The 17123-nt window shown below is 42.4% G+C and overlaps 2 protein-coding genes across 8 annotated transcripts in view; both read left to right on the plus strand.

Moving 5' to 3' along the window:
- GANC (glucosidase alpha, neutral C) overlaps positions 1–12476 on the plus strand; it is an 80693-nt gene extending 68217 nt beyond the window's left edge. For 3 of the 5 annotated variants that reach the window (XM_082453079.1, XM_082453080.1, XM_082453078.1), the window contains 2 exons: positions 3051–3154; positions 3753–7841. In XM_082453079.1, coding sequence (XP_082309205.1) covers positions 3051–3154; positions 3753–3862 — 214 coding nt within the window. In that variant the 3' untranslated portion in view covers positions 3863–7841. Of the gene's footprint in view, positions 1–3050; positions 3155–3752; positions 7842–9233 lie in introns of those variants that run through there. The other 2 variants (XM_082453081.1, XM_082453082.1) reach the window with 2 other exon arrangements.
- Positions 12477–12598: 122 nt separating this feature from the next.
- Positions 12599–17123, plus strand: part of CAPN3 (calpain 3) — a 48354-nt gene continuing 43829 nt past the window's right edge. For 2 of the 3 annotated variants that reach the window (XM_082453090.1, XM_082453091.1), the window contains exon 1: positions 12600–13190. In XM_082453090.1, coding sequence (XP_082309216.1) covers positions 12882–13190 — 309 coding nt within the window. In that variant the 5' untranslated portion in view covers positions 12600–12881. Of the gene's footprint in view, positions 13191–17123 lie in introns of all 3 variants that reach the window. The other variant, XM_082453092.1, reaches the window with a different exon arrangement.

Below are 17123 nucleotides of genomic sequence, written 5' to 3' on the forward strand. Positions count from 1 at the left end.
TAATTTTATTGATTTGAGTCCTCTCCCTCTTTTTCCTGATGAGTCTGGCTAAAGGTTTATCAATTTTCTTTATCTTCTCAAAGAACCAGCTTTTAGTTTTATTGATCTTTGCTATTGTTTTCTTTGTTTCTATTTCATTTATTTCTTCTCTAATCTTTATGATTTTTTTCCTTAGACTAACTTTGGGGGTTTTGTTTGTTTTTCTTTCTCTAGTTACTGTAGGTGTAAGGTTAGATTGTTTATTTGAGATTTTTCTTGTTTCTTGAGGTAGGATTGTATTGCTATAAACTTCCCTCTTAGAACTGCTTTTGCTTCATCCCATAGGTTTTGGATCATCGTGTTTTCATTGTCATTTGTCTCTAGGTATTTTTTGATTTCCTCTTTGATTTCTTCAGAGACCTCTTGGTTATTTAGTAACGTATTGTTTAGCCTCCATGTGTTTGTGTTTTTTACATTTTTTTCCCTGTAATTAATTTCTAATCTCATAGCATTGTGGTTAGAAAAGATGCCTGATATGATTTCAATTTTCTTAAATTTACCAATGCTTGATTTGTGACCCAAGATGTGATCTATCCTGGAGGATGTTCCGTGTGCACGTGAGAAGAAAGTGTAATCTGTTTTTGGATGGAATGTCCTATAAATATCAATTAAATCTATCTGGTCTACTGTGTCATTTAAAGCTTGGGTTTCCTCATTAATTTTCCATCTGGATGGTCTGTCCATTGGGTAAGTGAGGTGTTAAAGTCCCCCACTATTATTGTATTACTGTCGATTTCTTCTTTTACAGCTATTAGCATCCACTTTATGTATTGGGGTACTCCTGTGTCGGGTGCATATATATTTATAATTGCTATATCTTCTTCTTGGATTGATCCCTTGATCATTATATAGTGTCCTTCCTTGTCTCTTGTAACATTATTTTAAAGTCTATTTTACCTGATATGAGTATTGCTACTCCAGCTTTCTTTTGATTTCCATTTGCATGGAATATCTTTTTCCATCCCCTCGTTTTCAGTCTGTATGTGTCCCTAGGTCTGAAGTTGGTCTCTTGTAGACAGCATATATATGGGTCTTGTTTTTGTATCCATTCAGCAAGCCTGTGTCTTTTGGTTGGAGCCTTTAATCCATTCACATTTAAGGTAATTACCAATATGTATGTTCCTATTACCATTTTCTTAATTGTTTTGGCTTTGTTTTTGTAGGTCCTTTTCTCCTCTTGTGTTTCCCACTTAGAGAAGAAGTTCCTTTAGCATTTGTTGTAAAGCTGGTTTGGTGCTGCTGAATTCTCTTAGCTTTTGCTTGTCTGTAAATCTGTTGATTTCTCTGTCGAATCTGAATGAGATCCTTGCCGGGTAGAGTAATCTTGGTTGTAGTTTATTCCCTTTCATCACTTTAAATATATCATGCCACTCCCTTCTGGCATGTAGAGTTTCTGCTGAGAAATCAGCTGTTAACCTTATGGGAGTCCCCTTGTATGTTATTTGTCGTTTTTCCCTTGTTGCTTTTAATAACTTTTCTTTGTCTTTAATTTTTGTCAATTTGATTACTATGTGTCTTGGCGTGTTTCTCCTTGGGTTTATCCTGCCTGGGATTCTCTGCACTTCCTGGACTTGGGTGGCTATTTCCTTTCCCATGTTAGGGAAGTTTTCGACTATAATCTCTTCAAATATTTTCTCAGGTCCTTTCTCTCTCTCTTCTCCTTCTGGGTCCGCTATAATGCGAATGTTGTTGCGTTTAATGTTGTCCCAGAGGTCTCTTAGGCTGTCTTCATTTCTTTTCATTCTTTTTTCTTTAGTCTGTTCCGCAGCAGTGAATTCCACCATTCTGTCTTCCAGGTCACTTATCCGTTCTTCTGCCTCAGTTATTCTGCTATTGATTCTTTCTAGTGTATTTTTCATTGCAGTTATTGTATTGTTCATCTCTGTTTGTTTGTTCTTTAATTCTTCTAGGTCTTTGTTAAACATTTCTTGCATCTTCTCGATCTTTGCCTCCATTCTTTTTCCGAGGTCCTGTATCATCTTCACTATCATTATTCTGAATTCTTTTTTTGGAAGGTTGCCTATCTCCACTTCATGTAGCTGGTTTTCTGGGGTTTTATCTTGTTCCTTCATCTGGTACATAGTCCTCTACCTTTTCATTTTTGTCTATCTTTCTGTGAATGCGGTTTTCGTTCCACAGGCTGCAGAATTGTAGTTCTTCTTGCTTCTGCTCTCCTACTTGTTTTTTTTTGTTTGTTTGTTTTGGTTTTTTTGTTTTTAACTTATTTTTATTTATTTATAGTTTATTTTGACTGTGCTGGGTCTTAGTTGTGGCATGCCGACTTCTTAGTTGCAGCATGCACGTGGGATCTAGTTCCCTGTCCAGGGATTGAACCCGGGCCGCCTGCATTGGGAGCGTGGAGTCTTACCCACTGGACCACCAGGAAAGTTCCTCCTACTTGTTTTGATGTGGGTATTTTCTCAGTCACCCAATGTATAGGAGTCACTCAGCTAGTTTCTGGATTTCTCTCAAAGGGAATTGCTCCATGTGTAGCTTTATATTCAGTGCATCTGTAGGAGGAGGGAAATTCAGGAGCCTCTTATGTTGCTATCTTGGTCTGGAGCCCCCCAGGAGTATTTTTCAACCACTTCATGAACATCCCTTCCTTATTGTCTCTGTCTTCCTTTCCTTCCCTTCCCTCTCTGAAAAATAAAAAAGAATTCAGTATAAATTCCCATTAATCCCATTTATTCATCTCTTCAACCATTCATTAAGTATCTGATTTCTTACAATTCGATTGCAGCGTCCAAGTCACATTTGGGACTTCAGTATCCTTAAATGATGTCTCTCCAAATGGCTTGTTAGAGGGAGACTACTGGTTAGCTTGTCCTCGGCACATAGGGTCATCTTTTTCCATCTCTTCATCCTAGTAAATGTGACCACTATATGTTTCATGCCTCCACAGAGAAAGATGGGAGGGGAACTCACAAGGCTCGGGATGGTGACCTGGTAACCAGTCCAAACCCCTATTCCTCTCCTTCTCCTAATGCCATTTGTTGTATCTATTCCAGTTGTGCTGACAAGAGGGGTCATTATCCCAGCAAGTGTGTGGTGGAGCAGATCTTGGTCCTAGGCCTCAAGAAGCAGCCATCTTCTGTGACCAGCCACTCACCTGGTGAGGAAACAGGCCATTTGTTTTTGTAAACATAGAAGTATCTGCAGTGAAGAGATGATTAGTCTAAAACTGACACAATGTGCTTAGCCAAGTGGACTCTGCTCTTTCTGGCAGGAGTCAAATATACTAGTATCTAGAGGGCGTGAGGCCGTCCTGCTTCTCTTCATCAACTGGTCTTTCTGCTCATTGTAAGCAGTTAATATTTTCCTAAAGGAAATTATTTGGGACTTGGAAGAATATTGTAGCTTCTCTGAATATTTTTTTTAAACTGTAGATATCTGAAGTCCTGGGGAATCCTGCTCATGGAGTTTATGGACATGTCTTAAAGGACATGGGATAGGTTATACCCTTTTTTACCTACTGAATTTGTTGGACAAATCACTTTGTTCCTTAGTTTGTTTTCAATCAGTCTTGCACTCAAAACAGTGGAGTGTTTCATGTTTTAAAATTTCATGGAAGTCCAGGGGTACAAGTGCTATTAATTTGGATTCTCCTATATGGGGCATAACGTTTTATAACAGAGTCAGAAACATTTTAAATTCAAAATTTCTCTCCTAGATGTTCATCAAACTTTCCTTTTTACAATTCTGATATCTAGATGGTAAAGCTCAGCCTGTGGCTTTTACATATTGTGCCAAAACATCCACCCTGAACCTGGAGAAGTTCTCACTGAACATTGGTGCTGACTGGAAGGTCCAAATCCAGTGACAGAGCAGTGCACCTGGTGACAAGTGCTGGGAACAGCTGCACCTTTCTGCCTTTCCAGGGGCCTTTTTTTTGTGATTTGTGCTGCACGCTATTGACTTCTCTGGCTCAAAGTCATCTTTCATAAGTCACCAGTTTACTAATGAACAATAGCTTTCAGATTTTTCAGATGCTACATTTTTAGATGTGCTAATAATACTCTTTGTGTCACACCCCCCCTCTTCTCCTACATGCAAGTGGCCCAGAGACATTTATAGCGTTCACAGATCTCGCATTGCTCCTTGGGCCATGACCTGTGGTATGCACTCTGGCCCAGTGGGCAGCTTCTCTTTGAGCACAGCTGGATGGGTTTGTTTTATGTGAGAAGTGGGCCAAGCCCGCCCACCTTGTGGAAGCTTGTCTCAGTCCGTGTGGCAGAGCCACTCAGGCTCCAGCAGCTGAGCTGCTCAAGGCCTATCTCCAAGTGGACAGCAGCTTCTGGTGCCCCCCCACCCCAGTTATCTTTTACCCACTTAGACCTGGACAAGACAACCTTTTCTGCTTGCAGTGTATTCACTGCAGCAACAGGGAGTTACTCTACCCTAGAGACTGACTCAGGAACACTCAGGGAAATTTTCTTTTCCCTGTCATGTTTTTTGGGCTCCAAAGTTCCAAATTAATCTCCTTAAAATTCTAATTTCTTTACATTAATTTTTTTATTAAATACTGTCCACTAACCAAAGCTTATTTGTAATATGAGTAAGCTATAATTAAAAATAATAAAATAATTACCCATGTCCCCACCCTCAAACTTCAGAAATAGAACACAGGGCCGGGATGAGGTTGAGGCAAGTAAGGCACTTGCCTGGGGCACAAAATTTAAGGGGGTGCCCCAAATCACAGTAATCAAAATAAATAATATTTTAATGCAATATTTTTAAAAATCAAAATTAACAGCAAAAAAAAAAAAATCCATGATGAACAAAATATCAAAATTTTAAATAAGGACAGGATCGATAGTACTGCGTTTTACTTTTGCCTCAGACTCTAGTACAGTGTGGTGTGGGCTAGAACACTACACCATGCCAGTTCCCCAGGATGCTCCCCAGGGACGCCCTGCGGCCGCAGCATCTGCTGGGTCAGTCACATGTCCTCAGCACAGCTCAACATGCACATTTGTTTATCAGGCTTCTTCCACTCAGCAGCTTGCCAACTGCCACCTCTATGCCTCTGTTCCCTGGGTCCCAATATCCACGGTCTGCCCTCCACCTATGCAAATCCTACCATCCATCCAGGCCCAACTCAAATCCCACTTCCCCACAGAGCCTTTCTAACTACCCTAACACCCTCAACTCCCCTTTACTATGAGCAGTGATTTTGCCCTTCTCTGAAATGCTGCCCCACTTATAATATGCATTCTGCTTAGCATTCTCAGGGATGGTGCCTCAGTGTTTCAGGTTTGTCTGTCTTGTTCCCCTACTAGATTGTAAGTTCTTCAAGATCATGTTATATTTGTCTTATATCTGCCAGAGCATGATTATACTTGGCTTTTAGTAATGGTTGGCTGTAATTGGTTGACTGATGGATTTGATTGATTTAAAATTGAGAATTGAATGTATTTGTTTCTGATTTACTTTTCTGACCTAGGACTCTTCCCTCCAGATATAGTAAACCTTACACATTTCCTCGTGGACACATTTGATTGTATCGGTTGAGATTTGAGCTTTGCACCATATATAAGCACACATAGACATATACAGATTCTTTGCTCCTATTCCTGTAAGTTTTGCAATTAAGGAGAAAGGAAGAAGCCTCCATTAGCTGAAGTCCTATTTCCCAGCTTCAAGTTTCCCTTGCCAAGCTACAGTAAGACTTAAACTGAAAACTGAATGCTCTTACCTAATATAAATGATGGTTTTTAATAGCACTTAAGGCTGAATAATTAAGACCTATCTTCAGTTCAACATTTATTACATGTCTATTCATCCATTTAAAATATTTTTGGAGGAAGGAATGAAATAAGAACTTTAGAGTAGGTTAGTGAGGAACTGCTCTGTCTTGACCCAGGACTATCCTGAAAGGTTTAACTAGATACATTGAATGGAGAGAAATACATCCTGGGTGTTCTTAAATGTTCTCTGCTCTTATTGCTTCTCACACTTTACCCACCTCCTATATCTGAAGCTCAGGACCAGAGAGCTAAGTGGGGCCGAGTTGGCCTACAGTGTTGAGTTACCTTGTTGTGGATAATTCTTGATATGTTTTCTCAGGAAACTGGATTTTATGTAAGAACTTAGAATCATTTTAACAAAGATTCAAACAAAGCTCTAAAATGAATATATAATGTGTCTTTCCTTTAAGACTTAAATGCCAAGGAATGAGTTGACAAATCAGTTTAAACATTAGAAACTGCTCAAAAGAAATATGGGCAAAGGTAATTCATAAAAGAAATTGAAACAGGCAAAATAAGCATGAAATACGCTCAGCGTTATTAATATTCAGAGAAATGGGGGCGTCCGTGATTGGCCAAGATTAAAATGAAAATATCCAGTGCTAATGTTGGTGTGGGGAATAGCCATTTTCGTGCATCATTGGTGGAATTATGCTAAGTATAATCTTTCTGGATGGCAATCTGGCAATAGCATCAAAATTTTAAATTTGCATATTTTAACCCAGAAATTCCACTTCAAATAAATCAGATAAATTGCTCAGAGCTACTAATTGTAATGTGGTTTATACTGTGGAAAACTAGAAATAAACTAAATGTCCTTTAAATATAAATATAGCCCTTTTGTACAGTAGAATATTATGCAGCCATTAAAATAACAATCTATATATATCAACATAGAAGTATGTTTTTGATAAAATGTTTACTGAGTGATTTCATTTATGTAAGTTTATAATAAACAGACCAAAGCTGGGGACTTCCCTGATGGTCCAGTGGCTGAGACTCCGCGCTCCCAATGCAGGGGCCCTGGGTTCGATCCCTGCTCAGGGAACTAGATCCCACATGCTGCAACTAAGAGTTCACATGCTGCAACTAAGAGTTCACACACCGCAACGAAGATCCCGCACGCAGCAACGAAGATCCCGCATGCCTCAACTAAGACTTGGCTCAGCCAAATTAATTAATTAATTAATTAATTAATATTTTTTTTAAAAAACCAGAATTGAGGCACATCCTATACTGCTCAAAATGTGAAGGCCATGAAAAACAGGTCTGAGGAACTGTTCCAGATTAAAGGGGGACTAAAGAGATATGATAACAAATGTATGATCCTGGGTTCCATCCTGGAACTATAAGGGACATTACTGGGACAGTTGGCAAAACTTGAATAGGATCTTTTGATTACATGGTAATTTTCCTAATTTTGAGAACTGTACTATGATTACATAGAAGAATTTCCTTATTTTTAGGAAATACATACGGAAGTATTAAAGTAGCATAGCTCTGACTTACTCTCAAATGGCTCAGAAAATAATTTATGTATGTATGAGAAAAAGAGACAGAGACAGAGAAAATTGGCAAAATGTATTAAAATGTTATAACTGAAGAATCTGCATGAAGGGTATACAGGAATTCCTTACACTATATTTTCAACTTTCCTGTAAGTTTTAAACTATTTCAAAGCAAAAAGTTTTAAAAACAAAGATGCTGAGCCATATCTTCCTAGTATCTAATAGCTGTAAAATGTTTGGTTTCGGGGCTTCCCTGGTGGCGCAGTGGTTGAGAATCTGCCTGCCAATGCAGGGGACACGGGTTCGAGCCCTGGTCTGGGAAGATCCCACATGCCGCGGAGCAACTAGGCCCATGAGCCACAATTGCTGAGCCTGCGCGTCTGGAGCCTGTGCTCCGCAACGAGAGAGGCCGCGATAGTGAGGCCCGTGCACCGCGATGAAGAGTGGCCCCCACTTGCCGCAACTAGAGAAAGCCCTTGCACAGAAACGAAGACCCAACACAGCCATAAATAAATAAATTAATTAATTAATTTTAAAAAATGTTTGGTTTCTATTGTTGTAAAGGCTTATAAGCTGTAGCATGTAAAATAGGATGAAACAAACGGAGTTAAGAATGAACTCCAAGCCACTATGGAGAACAGTATGGAGGTTTCTTAAAAAAACTAAAAATGGAATTACCATATGATCTTGCAATCCCACTCCTGGGCATATATCCGGAGAAGACTGTAATTCAAAAAGATACATGCACCTCTATGTTCATAGCAGCACTATTCACAATAGCCAAGACATGGAAGTAACCTAAGTGTCAATCAACAGATGAATGGGTAAAAGATGTGGTATACACATACAATGGAATATTACTCAGCCATAAAAAGAATGAAATAATGGGACTTCCCTGGTGGTCCAGTGGGTAAGACTCCATGCTCCCAATGCAGGGGGCCTGGGTTCAATCCCTGGTTGGTGAACTAGATCCCACATTCATGCTGCAACTAAAGAGTGCACATGCTGTAACAAAGATCCTGCATGCCGCAAGTAAGACCCAGCACAGCCAAAATAAATATTTTAAAATAAATAAAAAAATTTTTTAGAGAATGAAATAATGCCACTTGCAGCAAATGGATGGACCTAGAGATTATCTTACTAAGTGAAGTCATACCGAGAAAGACAAATATCATGACATTGCTTATATGTGGAATCTAAAAAAAAATGATACAAATGAATTTATTTACAAAACAGAAACAGACTTACAGACATGGAAAACAAACTTATGGTTACCAAAGGGGAAAGTGGGGGAGAGGTAAATTAGGAGTCTGGGATTAACAGATACACATTACTATATATAAAATAGATAAACAACAAGCGCCTACTGTATAGCACAGGGAACTATATTGAATATCTTGTAAAAACCTATAATGGGAAAGAATCTGGAAAAGTATATGTATATCTGAATCACTTTGCTGTACACCTGAAACTAACACAACATTGTAAATCAACTATACTTCAATTAAAATTTTTTCTAATAAAAATAAAAAGAATGAACTCCAGTACAAGAAAACACCTTTATTTCTGATGCAGCAGACCTCTTCAGAGTCATCAGATCAGCTGTTCTTCACCGGAGAAATGCCGGGCCAAGCCAAGCCCCCTACTTCAGGGAACACAAATACCACCCTCGGAGCACTAGGCCAGCAGCCCCTGACCTCACACCACCCACACTATGGCAGCGCTGTATGTGCTTCTATATGTGCTTCCCCACAGAGGTCCTGTCTGACTGCAGGAGCTGACCATGGAGCTTTCAGGAGGGTATTCACACTAAGAAATAGAATGGAATACATGTTTATGGCAGGCATTTATTTAGGGCAGATGCCCTGTATAGTGGTCAGGGAAAGTCCTTCATGCATTTGGAAGGCCAGTTTTGTCACCTTCCTTCTTTTCCCAGGTCTAAATCATCCTGCGGATCCTGGCTATGGTGGACCTGGGGTGGTCAGTTCCTGACAGAAGTGATCCCAGGATGTAGGTTCCAGTTTGAACAGGTACCAAGACATTCCCTGCCCTAGAGGCCTAGTTTCTTTTTTTTTTTTTTTTTTAATATTTATTTATTTACTTGGCTGCGCTGGGTCTTAGTTGCAGCATGCCGGATCTAGTTCCCTAACCAGGGATCAAACCCGGGTCCCCTGCACTGGGAGCGCGGACTCTTAGCCACTGGACCACCAGGGAAGTCCCAGCTGTTTTCATTTAAATGTACCTATAGGACTATTTATGTTCTGGGGTACAACTCACTTTCAGAACTAAGTGAATTCTAGGGTCCTGGTCCCACACATCAACATGACCAGGGCCAGTCCCAGATTGGGCCATTCTCCTAAAGGCTCCCTAGAGTGGAAAGCACAGCTCGTCACTGTGAGTTCGCCTTAAAGTTGTGCTGAGCCTTACGTCCTGGTTAACTAATACCGGCCTATCAGATTGTTGTAGCCGTAGGGAAGACCGCAGTTCTGGAGTTTGGTCTGCATGCAGAATTCCTTCACTTTTTCACATCTTTTTCAGTATCAGTGTATCATAGTGATAGGCAGCAGAAACACAGTCAAAACACATAAATATTTGGAGTTTAATGGGTTTTAGCTCATAATTGATCATCTTACCTAAAAGCCTTCTTAGTAATGGAACTCCTATGACAATATCAAGCATTCCACTCTGCTTTTAAGATTTCCATCTACCAAACCCTCTGAATGTCCAGCATAATTCCAGGGGTGGGGGGGGAGTGGCACTCTAGACTAAAATAACTTCTCAGTCCAGGGGATAGAAAGCCATCAGCAACTCCACTGGAAACAGATTACCATATTAACCGCAGACAATGGGGGCCATACAACTCACATTCTAGCAGAAATAAAGGAGACATTGGCATCTGATATCAGATCTGCCTGTCTTATGACCAGCTAAAGACTGCAGTGCCACAGCAAGGCCAGCCAGAATCAGACAGCTGCTTCTTGACTGTTGTTTTCAGCACGGCTGATGGTGTTAGATTCCACTCCCATCAGAGCTAGGGGAAGGGAAGCCCTGACTATTTATATGCAAGGATCCAGAGATCTTATGCCTAATGCACATTACTGGAGTCTTAGTCATGCATTTATTCCTTCACTGGATATCAGGAGACCTGGGGTCTAGTTTGGTTCTGTAGTGAACTGGCAGAATGACCTTGACCATGTCATTTAATCTCTCTAGGCTTTGGTTTCCTCTTTTGTTCAAGAAAAGAGATAATCTCTAAAATTCTGTGAGTTTCCCATGACTTAACTGTAAAAATAGAGCAGATATCTCAAGTTTTCTCAGCTGTAAAATGGGATTAATCAAACCTGCAGGGTTGTGTACAGATTAAAAGTATTCCATGTGTATGGAAAGGAAAAAAATAGTAACTTTACTTTGGAGAAACCTGGTAGACGCCACCTTAGCCCAGTACTCAAGGTTGACATCACCAGTAATAAAATACATCAGTGTCATGTACCCCCAGATCTGATTTGATGAGAAGGGTGCATAACCTCTGTGATATTCGTCCCCCAAACCATAATCTCAGTCTAATCATGTGAAAAACATCAGACAAACTCAAGTTAGGGACATTCTACAACATATCTGACAAGTACTCTTCAAAAGTGCCAAGTTCGAGAGAGACAAAGACTGTGGAACTGTCAGAGATTGGAGGACACTAAAGAGATATGACAATTAAATGCAGTGCAGATCAAATTCTGTAACAGAAGGAGGAAAAAAGCACTAGCGGAAACACTGAAGAAATCAAAATATGTCTTGTAGTTCAGTTAGTGGTATCTTACCAACATTCATTTCTGACTTTTGATCATTGTACCATGGTTATGTAAGGTGTAAACATTAAGGGAGGCTGTTGAAGGGTATTCGGGAAATCTGTGCTATCTTTGCAATGCTTTTGTATGTTTAAAATTACTTTAAAAGTTTTTAGGGGACTTTCCTGGTGGTCCAGTGGTTAAAACTCAGCACTTTCAATGCAGGGGACACAGGTTTGATCCCTGGTTGGGAAACTAAGATCCCACATGCCGCGCAGTGTGGCCAAAAAAAAAAGAAAGTTTTTACAACTATGTGAAGTGGCTAGCTCACAGTAGGCACTTAATGAATGGTAGGTGTTCTAATTATAAGCGAATGCACTAATTCTAACAGTGTTGAATCAAAGAAATGTTGGTGGAAGACAGTGATACGCAATCATTAACTGCCTTGTTGGTGCAACAGAAGCCATTCCAGCCGCACATATTGCATGACCTTGGCTGAAATATGTTATAAAAACGAGTTCTTTATCCTTGAAGAGGCTCTGGGAATTGAAAACGTGCAGCTGTTTGCATGCTCATCATCTGCCTTTGTTTGTGGGCTCAGATTGGATTTCTCGCTGATAGCATGAGTTTCTACAGCTGTGCAGCTGAATAAACCTTGAGTTTGGACCTGCTAATCTGAGAGGGGGTTTTATTCACAACAATTGGTAGAGCAAAATGAATAGCACCTTGCACTCTGTGTGTTTGATACAGTATTCCCATTGTGCTATGACAAGAGGCTGATCTCCATCACACACCCATCTTCATTACCAAGGACGGAGCTAGCTTAGACAGCTGAGGAAAAGAAGCTCAGCTGTGTGGGGGCCAGAGACAGCTCCTCCCCCGGGGGCAGATCAGCCAAGATACTTTGATTGCATTGGCAGAGCAATAAGAAATGGAAGAAATTTCCAAGGGATAGCTAGGTCAAGTGGGCAAGAAGAGACAGGGATTTTCTCAACTGAGGACTCTGCTGAGTGGCATTTTCTACCCAGACAGTTTCACTCAACGCTGACATCAGAACATTCTAGAAGAGATGCCAAATCCAGTTGAATAATATTCTGATATCCTAGAATTTTAAAAAGTAAAAATCATGTTCTCAAAAATGCCTAGAACATTCTCCTAGAATTCAGTATCTCACATTCACCCTTGCAAGCTTTTTTCAATATTGTTCTCCATTAATTTGGTGGCTAATAGTTTGATAGTCTGGATAACTGCCAATTCAATAATGTATCTGCCATTCTTTGCTAAGTTTCAGTGTTCAACTTACTCAAATATTCCCCTTTCATTTCCTGACAACACCAGAACTTAATGGCAACACAGGAACATCCCTGGCCAGGTCCTTCTCTCTCGAGCATGCAGTCTAGCTGCACTGCTAGCCTCTCTCTTGCTCTCATACTCATGATCTTTCTTCATGTCTATTTTTGGTTTTCCTGGCTCAGGCTTCTTCGGGCCACTGAAACACAACCCTCACTTTCTTTCTCTCCCTCTGGCATGTATGCTGCTGGTAGGAGCCCCCTAAGTAAAAACTGCTACAGAAATCCTTACTCCTTCCTCAGGAAAACTGGATGGCTTCTGGATCACAGCTCAGTTTTTAACGTGAACACAAGCTGGACGACCTTCTGATGGGCTTTAAACTTTGAAGTGGATGTGGACATTTTTCTCTCCGATGACAGAATCACTACAACTTCCTCTCTGCAGTTGCTTCCTTTCCTTAAAGGTAGCTGAATCTTGTTGTCTTTAAAAACCTGTTCCTTCCAAAGTTGCCTGTCATGCTGACCGTCATTAGCGCGTCTGTGGCCCCACGGACAGGGGCTGAGCCCAGGTCTCCGGGGCCAATCCCCCAGGCAGCCCAGGGCCAGGGCACTGAGGCCGGCGGCGGAAACTCGAGTGGCATCTACTCAGCCATCATCAGCCGCAATTTTCCCATTATTGGGGTGAAAGAGAAGACATTTGAGCAGCTTCACAAGAAATGTCTAGAAAAGAAGGTTCTTTATGTGGATCCTGAGTTCCCACCGGATGAGACCTCTCTCTTTTACAGCCAGAAGTTCCCCATCCAGTTCATCTGGAAGAGACCTCCGGTGAGTAGCTGAGTGGTTGCAGCTTGGGTTTTTTTCCCTCAGAGAAGTCCTCCCACTCCGCACCTCCCCACAGCACAGCTCTGTGGTGCGCGGGGCACCGGGCGAAGGGTCCTGGCAGTAGCCCTGCAGGGCTCTGTCCTCAGGTGAGGCAGGGCTGATTCTCACTCTCTACTCTCTCTCTCTCTGAAAAAAATCTTGCTTTTTATGAAAGCCATTGGAAGTCAGTTTAATTCACCCTATAAAAGTAAATATTCCTTTCCCAGAACAAATTCCCAACTGGAATTTCCAAACAAATTCCAAAATTCCGACCTGGAGAGTAGTCCAGATCTACCCTCCTGTTTAAGTATCTTGCATCTTTATAAGATTCCTTCACTTTCTCACTGAAGGGCTAAAATCATGATGTTCTTTTAAGTTTGCCAGTAGCCATGTCTTTCTGAAATGGAAAGAGCCCTGGAAAGAGGAGAGTGGCAGCAAAGACTACTTTTTCATGCACAAAATGTTAGGATTAGAAGGAGAATCCCTAGCAATCATTTGAGTCCATCTACCTCACCTCACAAGTGAGGAAAAAAAGGCACACCAGAGTGAAGAACATCCAGGGCACGCATGACAGCCTGGATTAAAACCCTGTTTCTTTTAGTGACTCTTCCAGTCTCTGGCTTCCATTGACAGTGGTCTACCAGCAGGAAAGTCACATTCCCCCGGCTCCCTTCTCAGATCACACCTCCGGCATGACTCTTGTCCTTAATTCAAGAAATCTTTATTGAACATCTTCTAGAGCCAGAAACCAGGCAAGCAACTGAGGAGACAGCATAAATAAGGAAAACAAAAATTCCTGCTCTCCTGGAGCCTGAAGTCTGAAGCCTAGAGTCCTGAAGGCAAGATAGGCTTTGAACAAGAGTGATGAGTTTCAGGAGACAATGTTCAGGGTGCTTCAGAAGGCAAGGAGAGCTAACCCAGGCCAGGGAGAGAAACCCTCCTGAGGAAACCATTTCATCTGAGCCCCAGTGCTATTCATGAGCTACATCAGGTTAAACTGAGGCCCAGTGCTATTCGTGAGCCATGTGTTTCTTTTGTTTTGTTTTGGCCACACTGCGGCTTGTGGGATCTTAGTTCCCTGACCAGGGATTGGACCCGGCCCCTCGGCAGTGAAAGCGCGGAGTCCTAACCACTGGACCGCCAGGGAAGTCCCAAGCCATGTGTTTCCTTTTAACCTGAGATGAAATATCCAGGTTATATACCAACAACCCTGTCCTCACCCTGTGTGTTCCACAAGGGCCCCTTTCCTTGCCTGCCGGCTCTATGCTCAGGCCCATGACTGTCCTGAGGGCCCTCAGTTTGGAAGAGAGGAGTGGAAAGAACTTCATTCTCCAACCCAGTCACTGCCCTACTGCGAGGGAACTGGGACATGTCGCATCCCTGATGAAATATCTTCAATGACACTGTTCTCCCCTCCCCCCATGTTTTCAGATAAGTCCAAACTCCTTACCTGGGCTATAGGCCCTTCTCCAGCCAGCCCTGGCCTCCCTATCCATCTCTCCGTCACCCTCTCCCCTGGACCCCTACACATTCAGCTGCTCTGTTGTTCTAAGTCTTCTCATACACAGCCTTTAGACCAGTCAAGGTACTACTCAAAGCAGTGTGTCTGAGTATTTCGTGCCTGATCTAAATGAATCGGTCCAACCGAACATGAGGATATGTGTATGAACCATCCCCTTGTGGGCAGGAAACTGCCTGTCCTTTTGGGCGATTCCAGTCATCCCCATCAAATACAAAATGTGTGTTTGATTGTGAAATGTGAGTGCATCATTCGAGTGTGAAGGTGACCACATAAAGGGGGAATCACACTGGGTCGGGGAACTTGGCTGCTCACTCAGTTATCGGCTATGACCACCTCTGGAATAAGGCGGTGAGCAAATGCTCCCATTTTCCCCATCTGCCTTTGCCTTGTGCATTCCAGGTTATTTCTCCATACTCTCCTGCAATCACTCTTAAAATCAGGGGCAACCTAGATCCCTTTTGCTTTTGGAGGGATGGGACACAAGGGGCCAGCTGCAAGGCCTTGTGCATCTGGTACCCTCCTTCCCTTGCAAATGCAGGACCCCCAGATCGCTCCATGGAGACCCAGAAGCCCACGAGGGAATTCTCCCTTGGGAGGCAGCATCTCCCTTCTTGGTGCCTCTGCCCTTCCAGGCGAGGGCCCCTCCATAGGCAAGTTGACTCACATCCTCTTGTGGTGCAGGGCACAAGGATTCTGTGCAAGGATTCTGCATAGAAGATTCTGTGCGGTGCTAACCCTCTGAGTCAGCTCAGCTCACTAAGGCCGCCAGCAACAGAGACTGGCAACGTGTTCCTGAGCCTCCTGTCTCTGGCTCTAGGCAGAGTCACCTTTCAGGAAGTTCCATCTCATTCCAGCCCCACTCTAACCTGGACCCCAGAGAAGCAGGAGTCCACCTATTTGGGAACCAGGTTAAGTCGGTTAAACTGCACTTGACGGATACAGCCTCAGTGTCTCTTGGCTCTGCCAGGAGAGGTTATAACCTATTTGGGCCTCCCATTCACAGCTGAGTTGAGGTCAAAACTGCATCACTGATGGACAGCCATCCCCAATTTATCCCATCAGCTCTTTCCCTAGGAAATCTGTTTTCCCTTCCTCCTCTGCCCTCTAAGCTCCTGGGGCTGATAGCTGGGATTCTGCATTTTCCCTGAGCCACTTTCTGCTCAGCTTTGTTTCCACTGGTTCTTGGGGGTTGGGGGAATTTACCATCTTTCCTTTATCTCCAGATCCAATGCTTTATAATTTGCTGGCAGTGGCTGGGCCTCCAGCCATAGGCTGCCTAACTGCCTCTTCCCCTCAGGTCCTGTCCCCATCGCTCCATCTTTTCAGAGCCCAACCCGTGCCAGTTCAGAGCTGGGTCCCAACTTTACCCACATTTCTCCGGTGTATGCCTTCCCTCTTACCTGTTATTACTATTACAACCCCATATCCAGCTGTGCTTTGCCCTGTTGGTCTAACCTGGCTCTCAGCTCTGCTCTCCTGCACTCCTTGGGTCAGCTAGCTCCCTCTGCCAACACCTAGACCTGAGGAAACCTCTTTCCCAGACAGACAGCAGCCCCTTTATATTCTGAACAGGCGACTTTATTTCCTATAGTTTCCATACCTGGAAATCTCTTGAATTACACTCTTTTTAAGGCTAGAGTTTAGGTAAGTTTCTCAAGTTGTAATTTATCATGAACCATCTTTCAACAAGTCTAGAAGATTTTGATGCTGGTACTAAGATCTTATCAGAGGGTATCCACGGAAGGTCATGACCACCACCCAGCTGAATGCAATTGGAGGAGGCTTTCTAATGTAAGATGCATCACAATTTCAGGGATGTTAAAATATGAGGGGGGAAAAGTACCTTGAGAATAGACAAATAAGACCCCTTTCCCCCTTAACTTACAGTCCTGCCATCCCCTTCCTACTCCTCTTCCCAAACCATTTCTTTCTCCTCTGCTGCCTAGCAGCCTGAATCCAACCCCACCAGCTGGGCTTTGCTGCTCTCTGTCTGATGTGGTCTCCTGCCCCTTCCCAAGTCCCCACCATCCAGGCAGAGCTAACTTCTCCCTTGTCCCAAACTGTTACACCAGACAAAAATTTAAAAATAAAATAAATCACTACAGCCTTCAGGTTAGGTCTTGTTACCACTACAAAATTATCTTTGATATTTTATACATATTTATCCAGACGTGTTTATATGTGAATCCTTAGCGTGGCTGACTCGTCAGCTTTTCTCTTCAAGAGGAAAACACATAAGGAAAAAGTAGGAAGACTCTTGTAGTTATAGGAAGGGGGCTGGACATGGTTGTTTTCTAGGGGAAAAAAAAGGAAAAAAAAAAAAAGATTTACTTACAAGAGGAAGGAGAGCTACAACAGAAACCAAAGGGGGGTGG

The sequence above is a fragment of the Balaenoptera physalus genome (assembly GCF_965194825.1).
Source record: "Balaenoptera physalus genome assembly, chromosome: 2".
NCBI classification, from domain to species: Eukaryota; Metazoa; Chordata; class Mammalia; order Artiodactyla; family Balaenopteridae; genus Balaenoptera; species Balaenoptera physalus.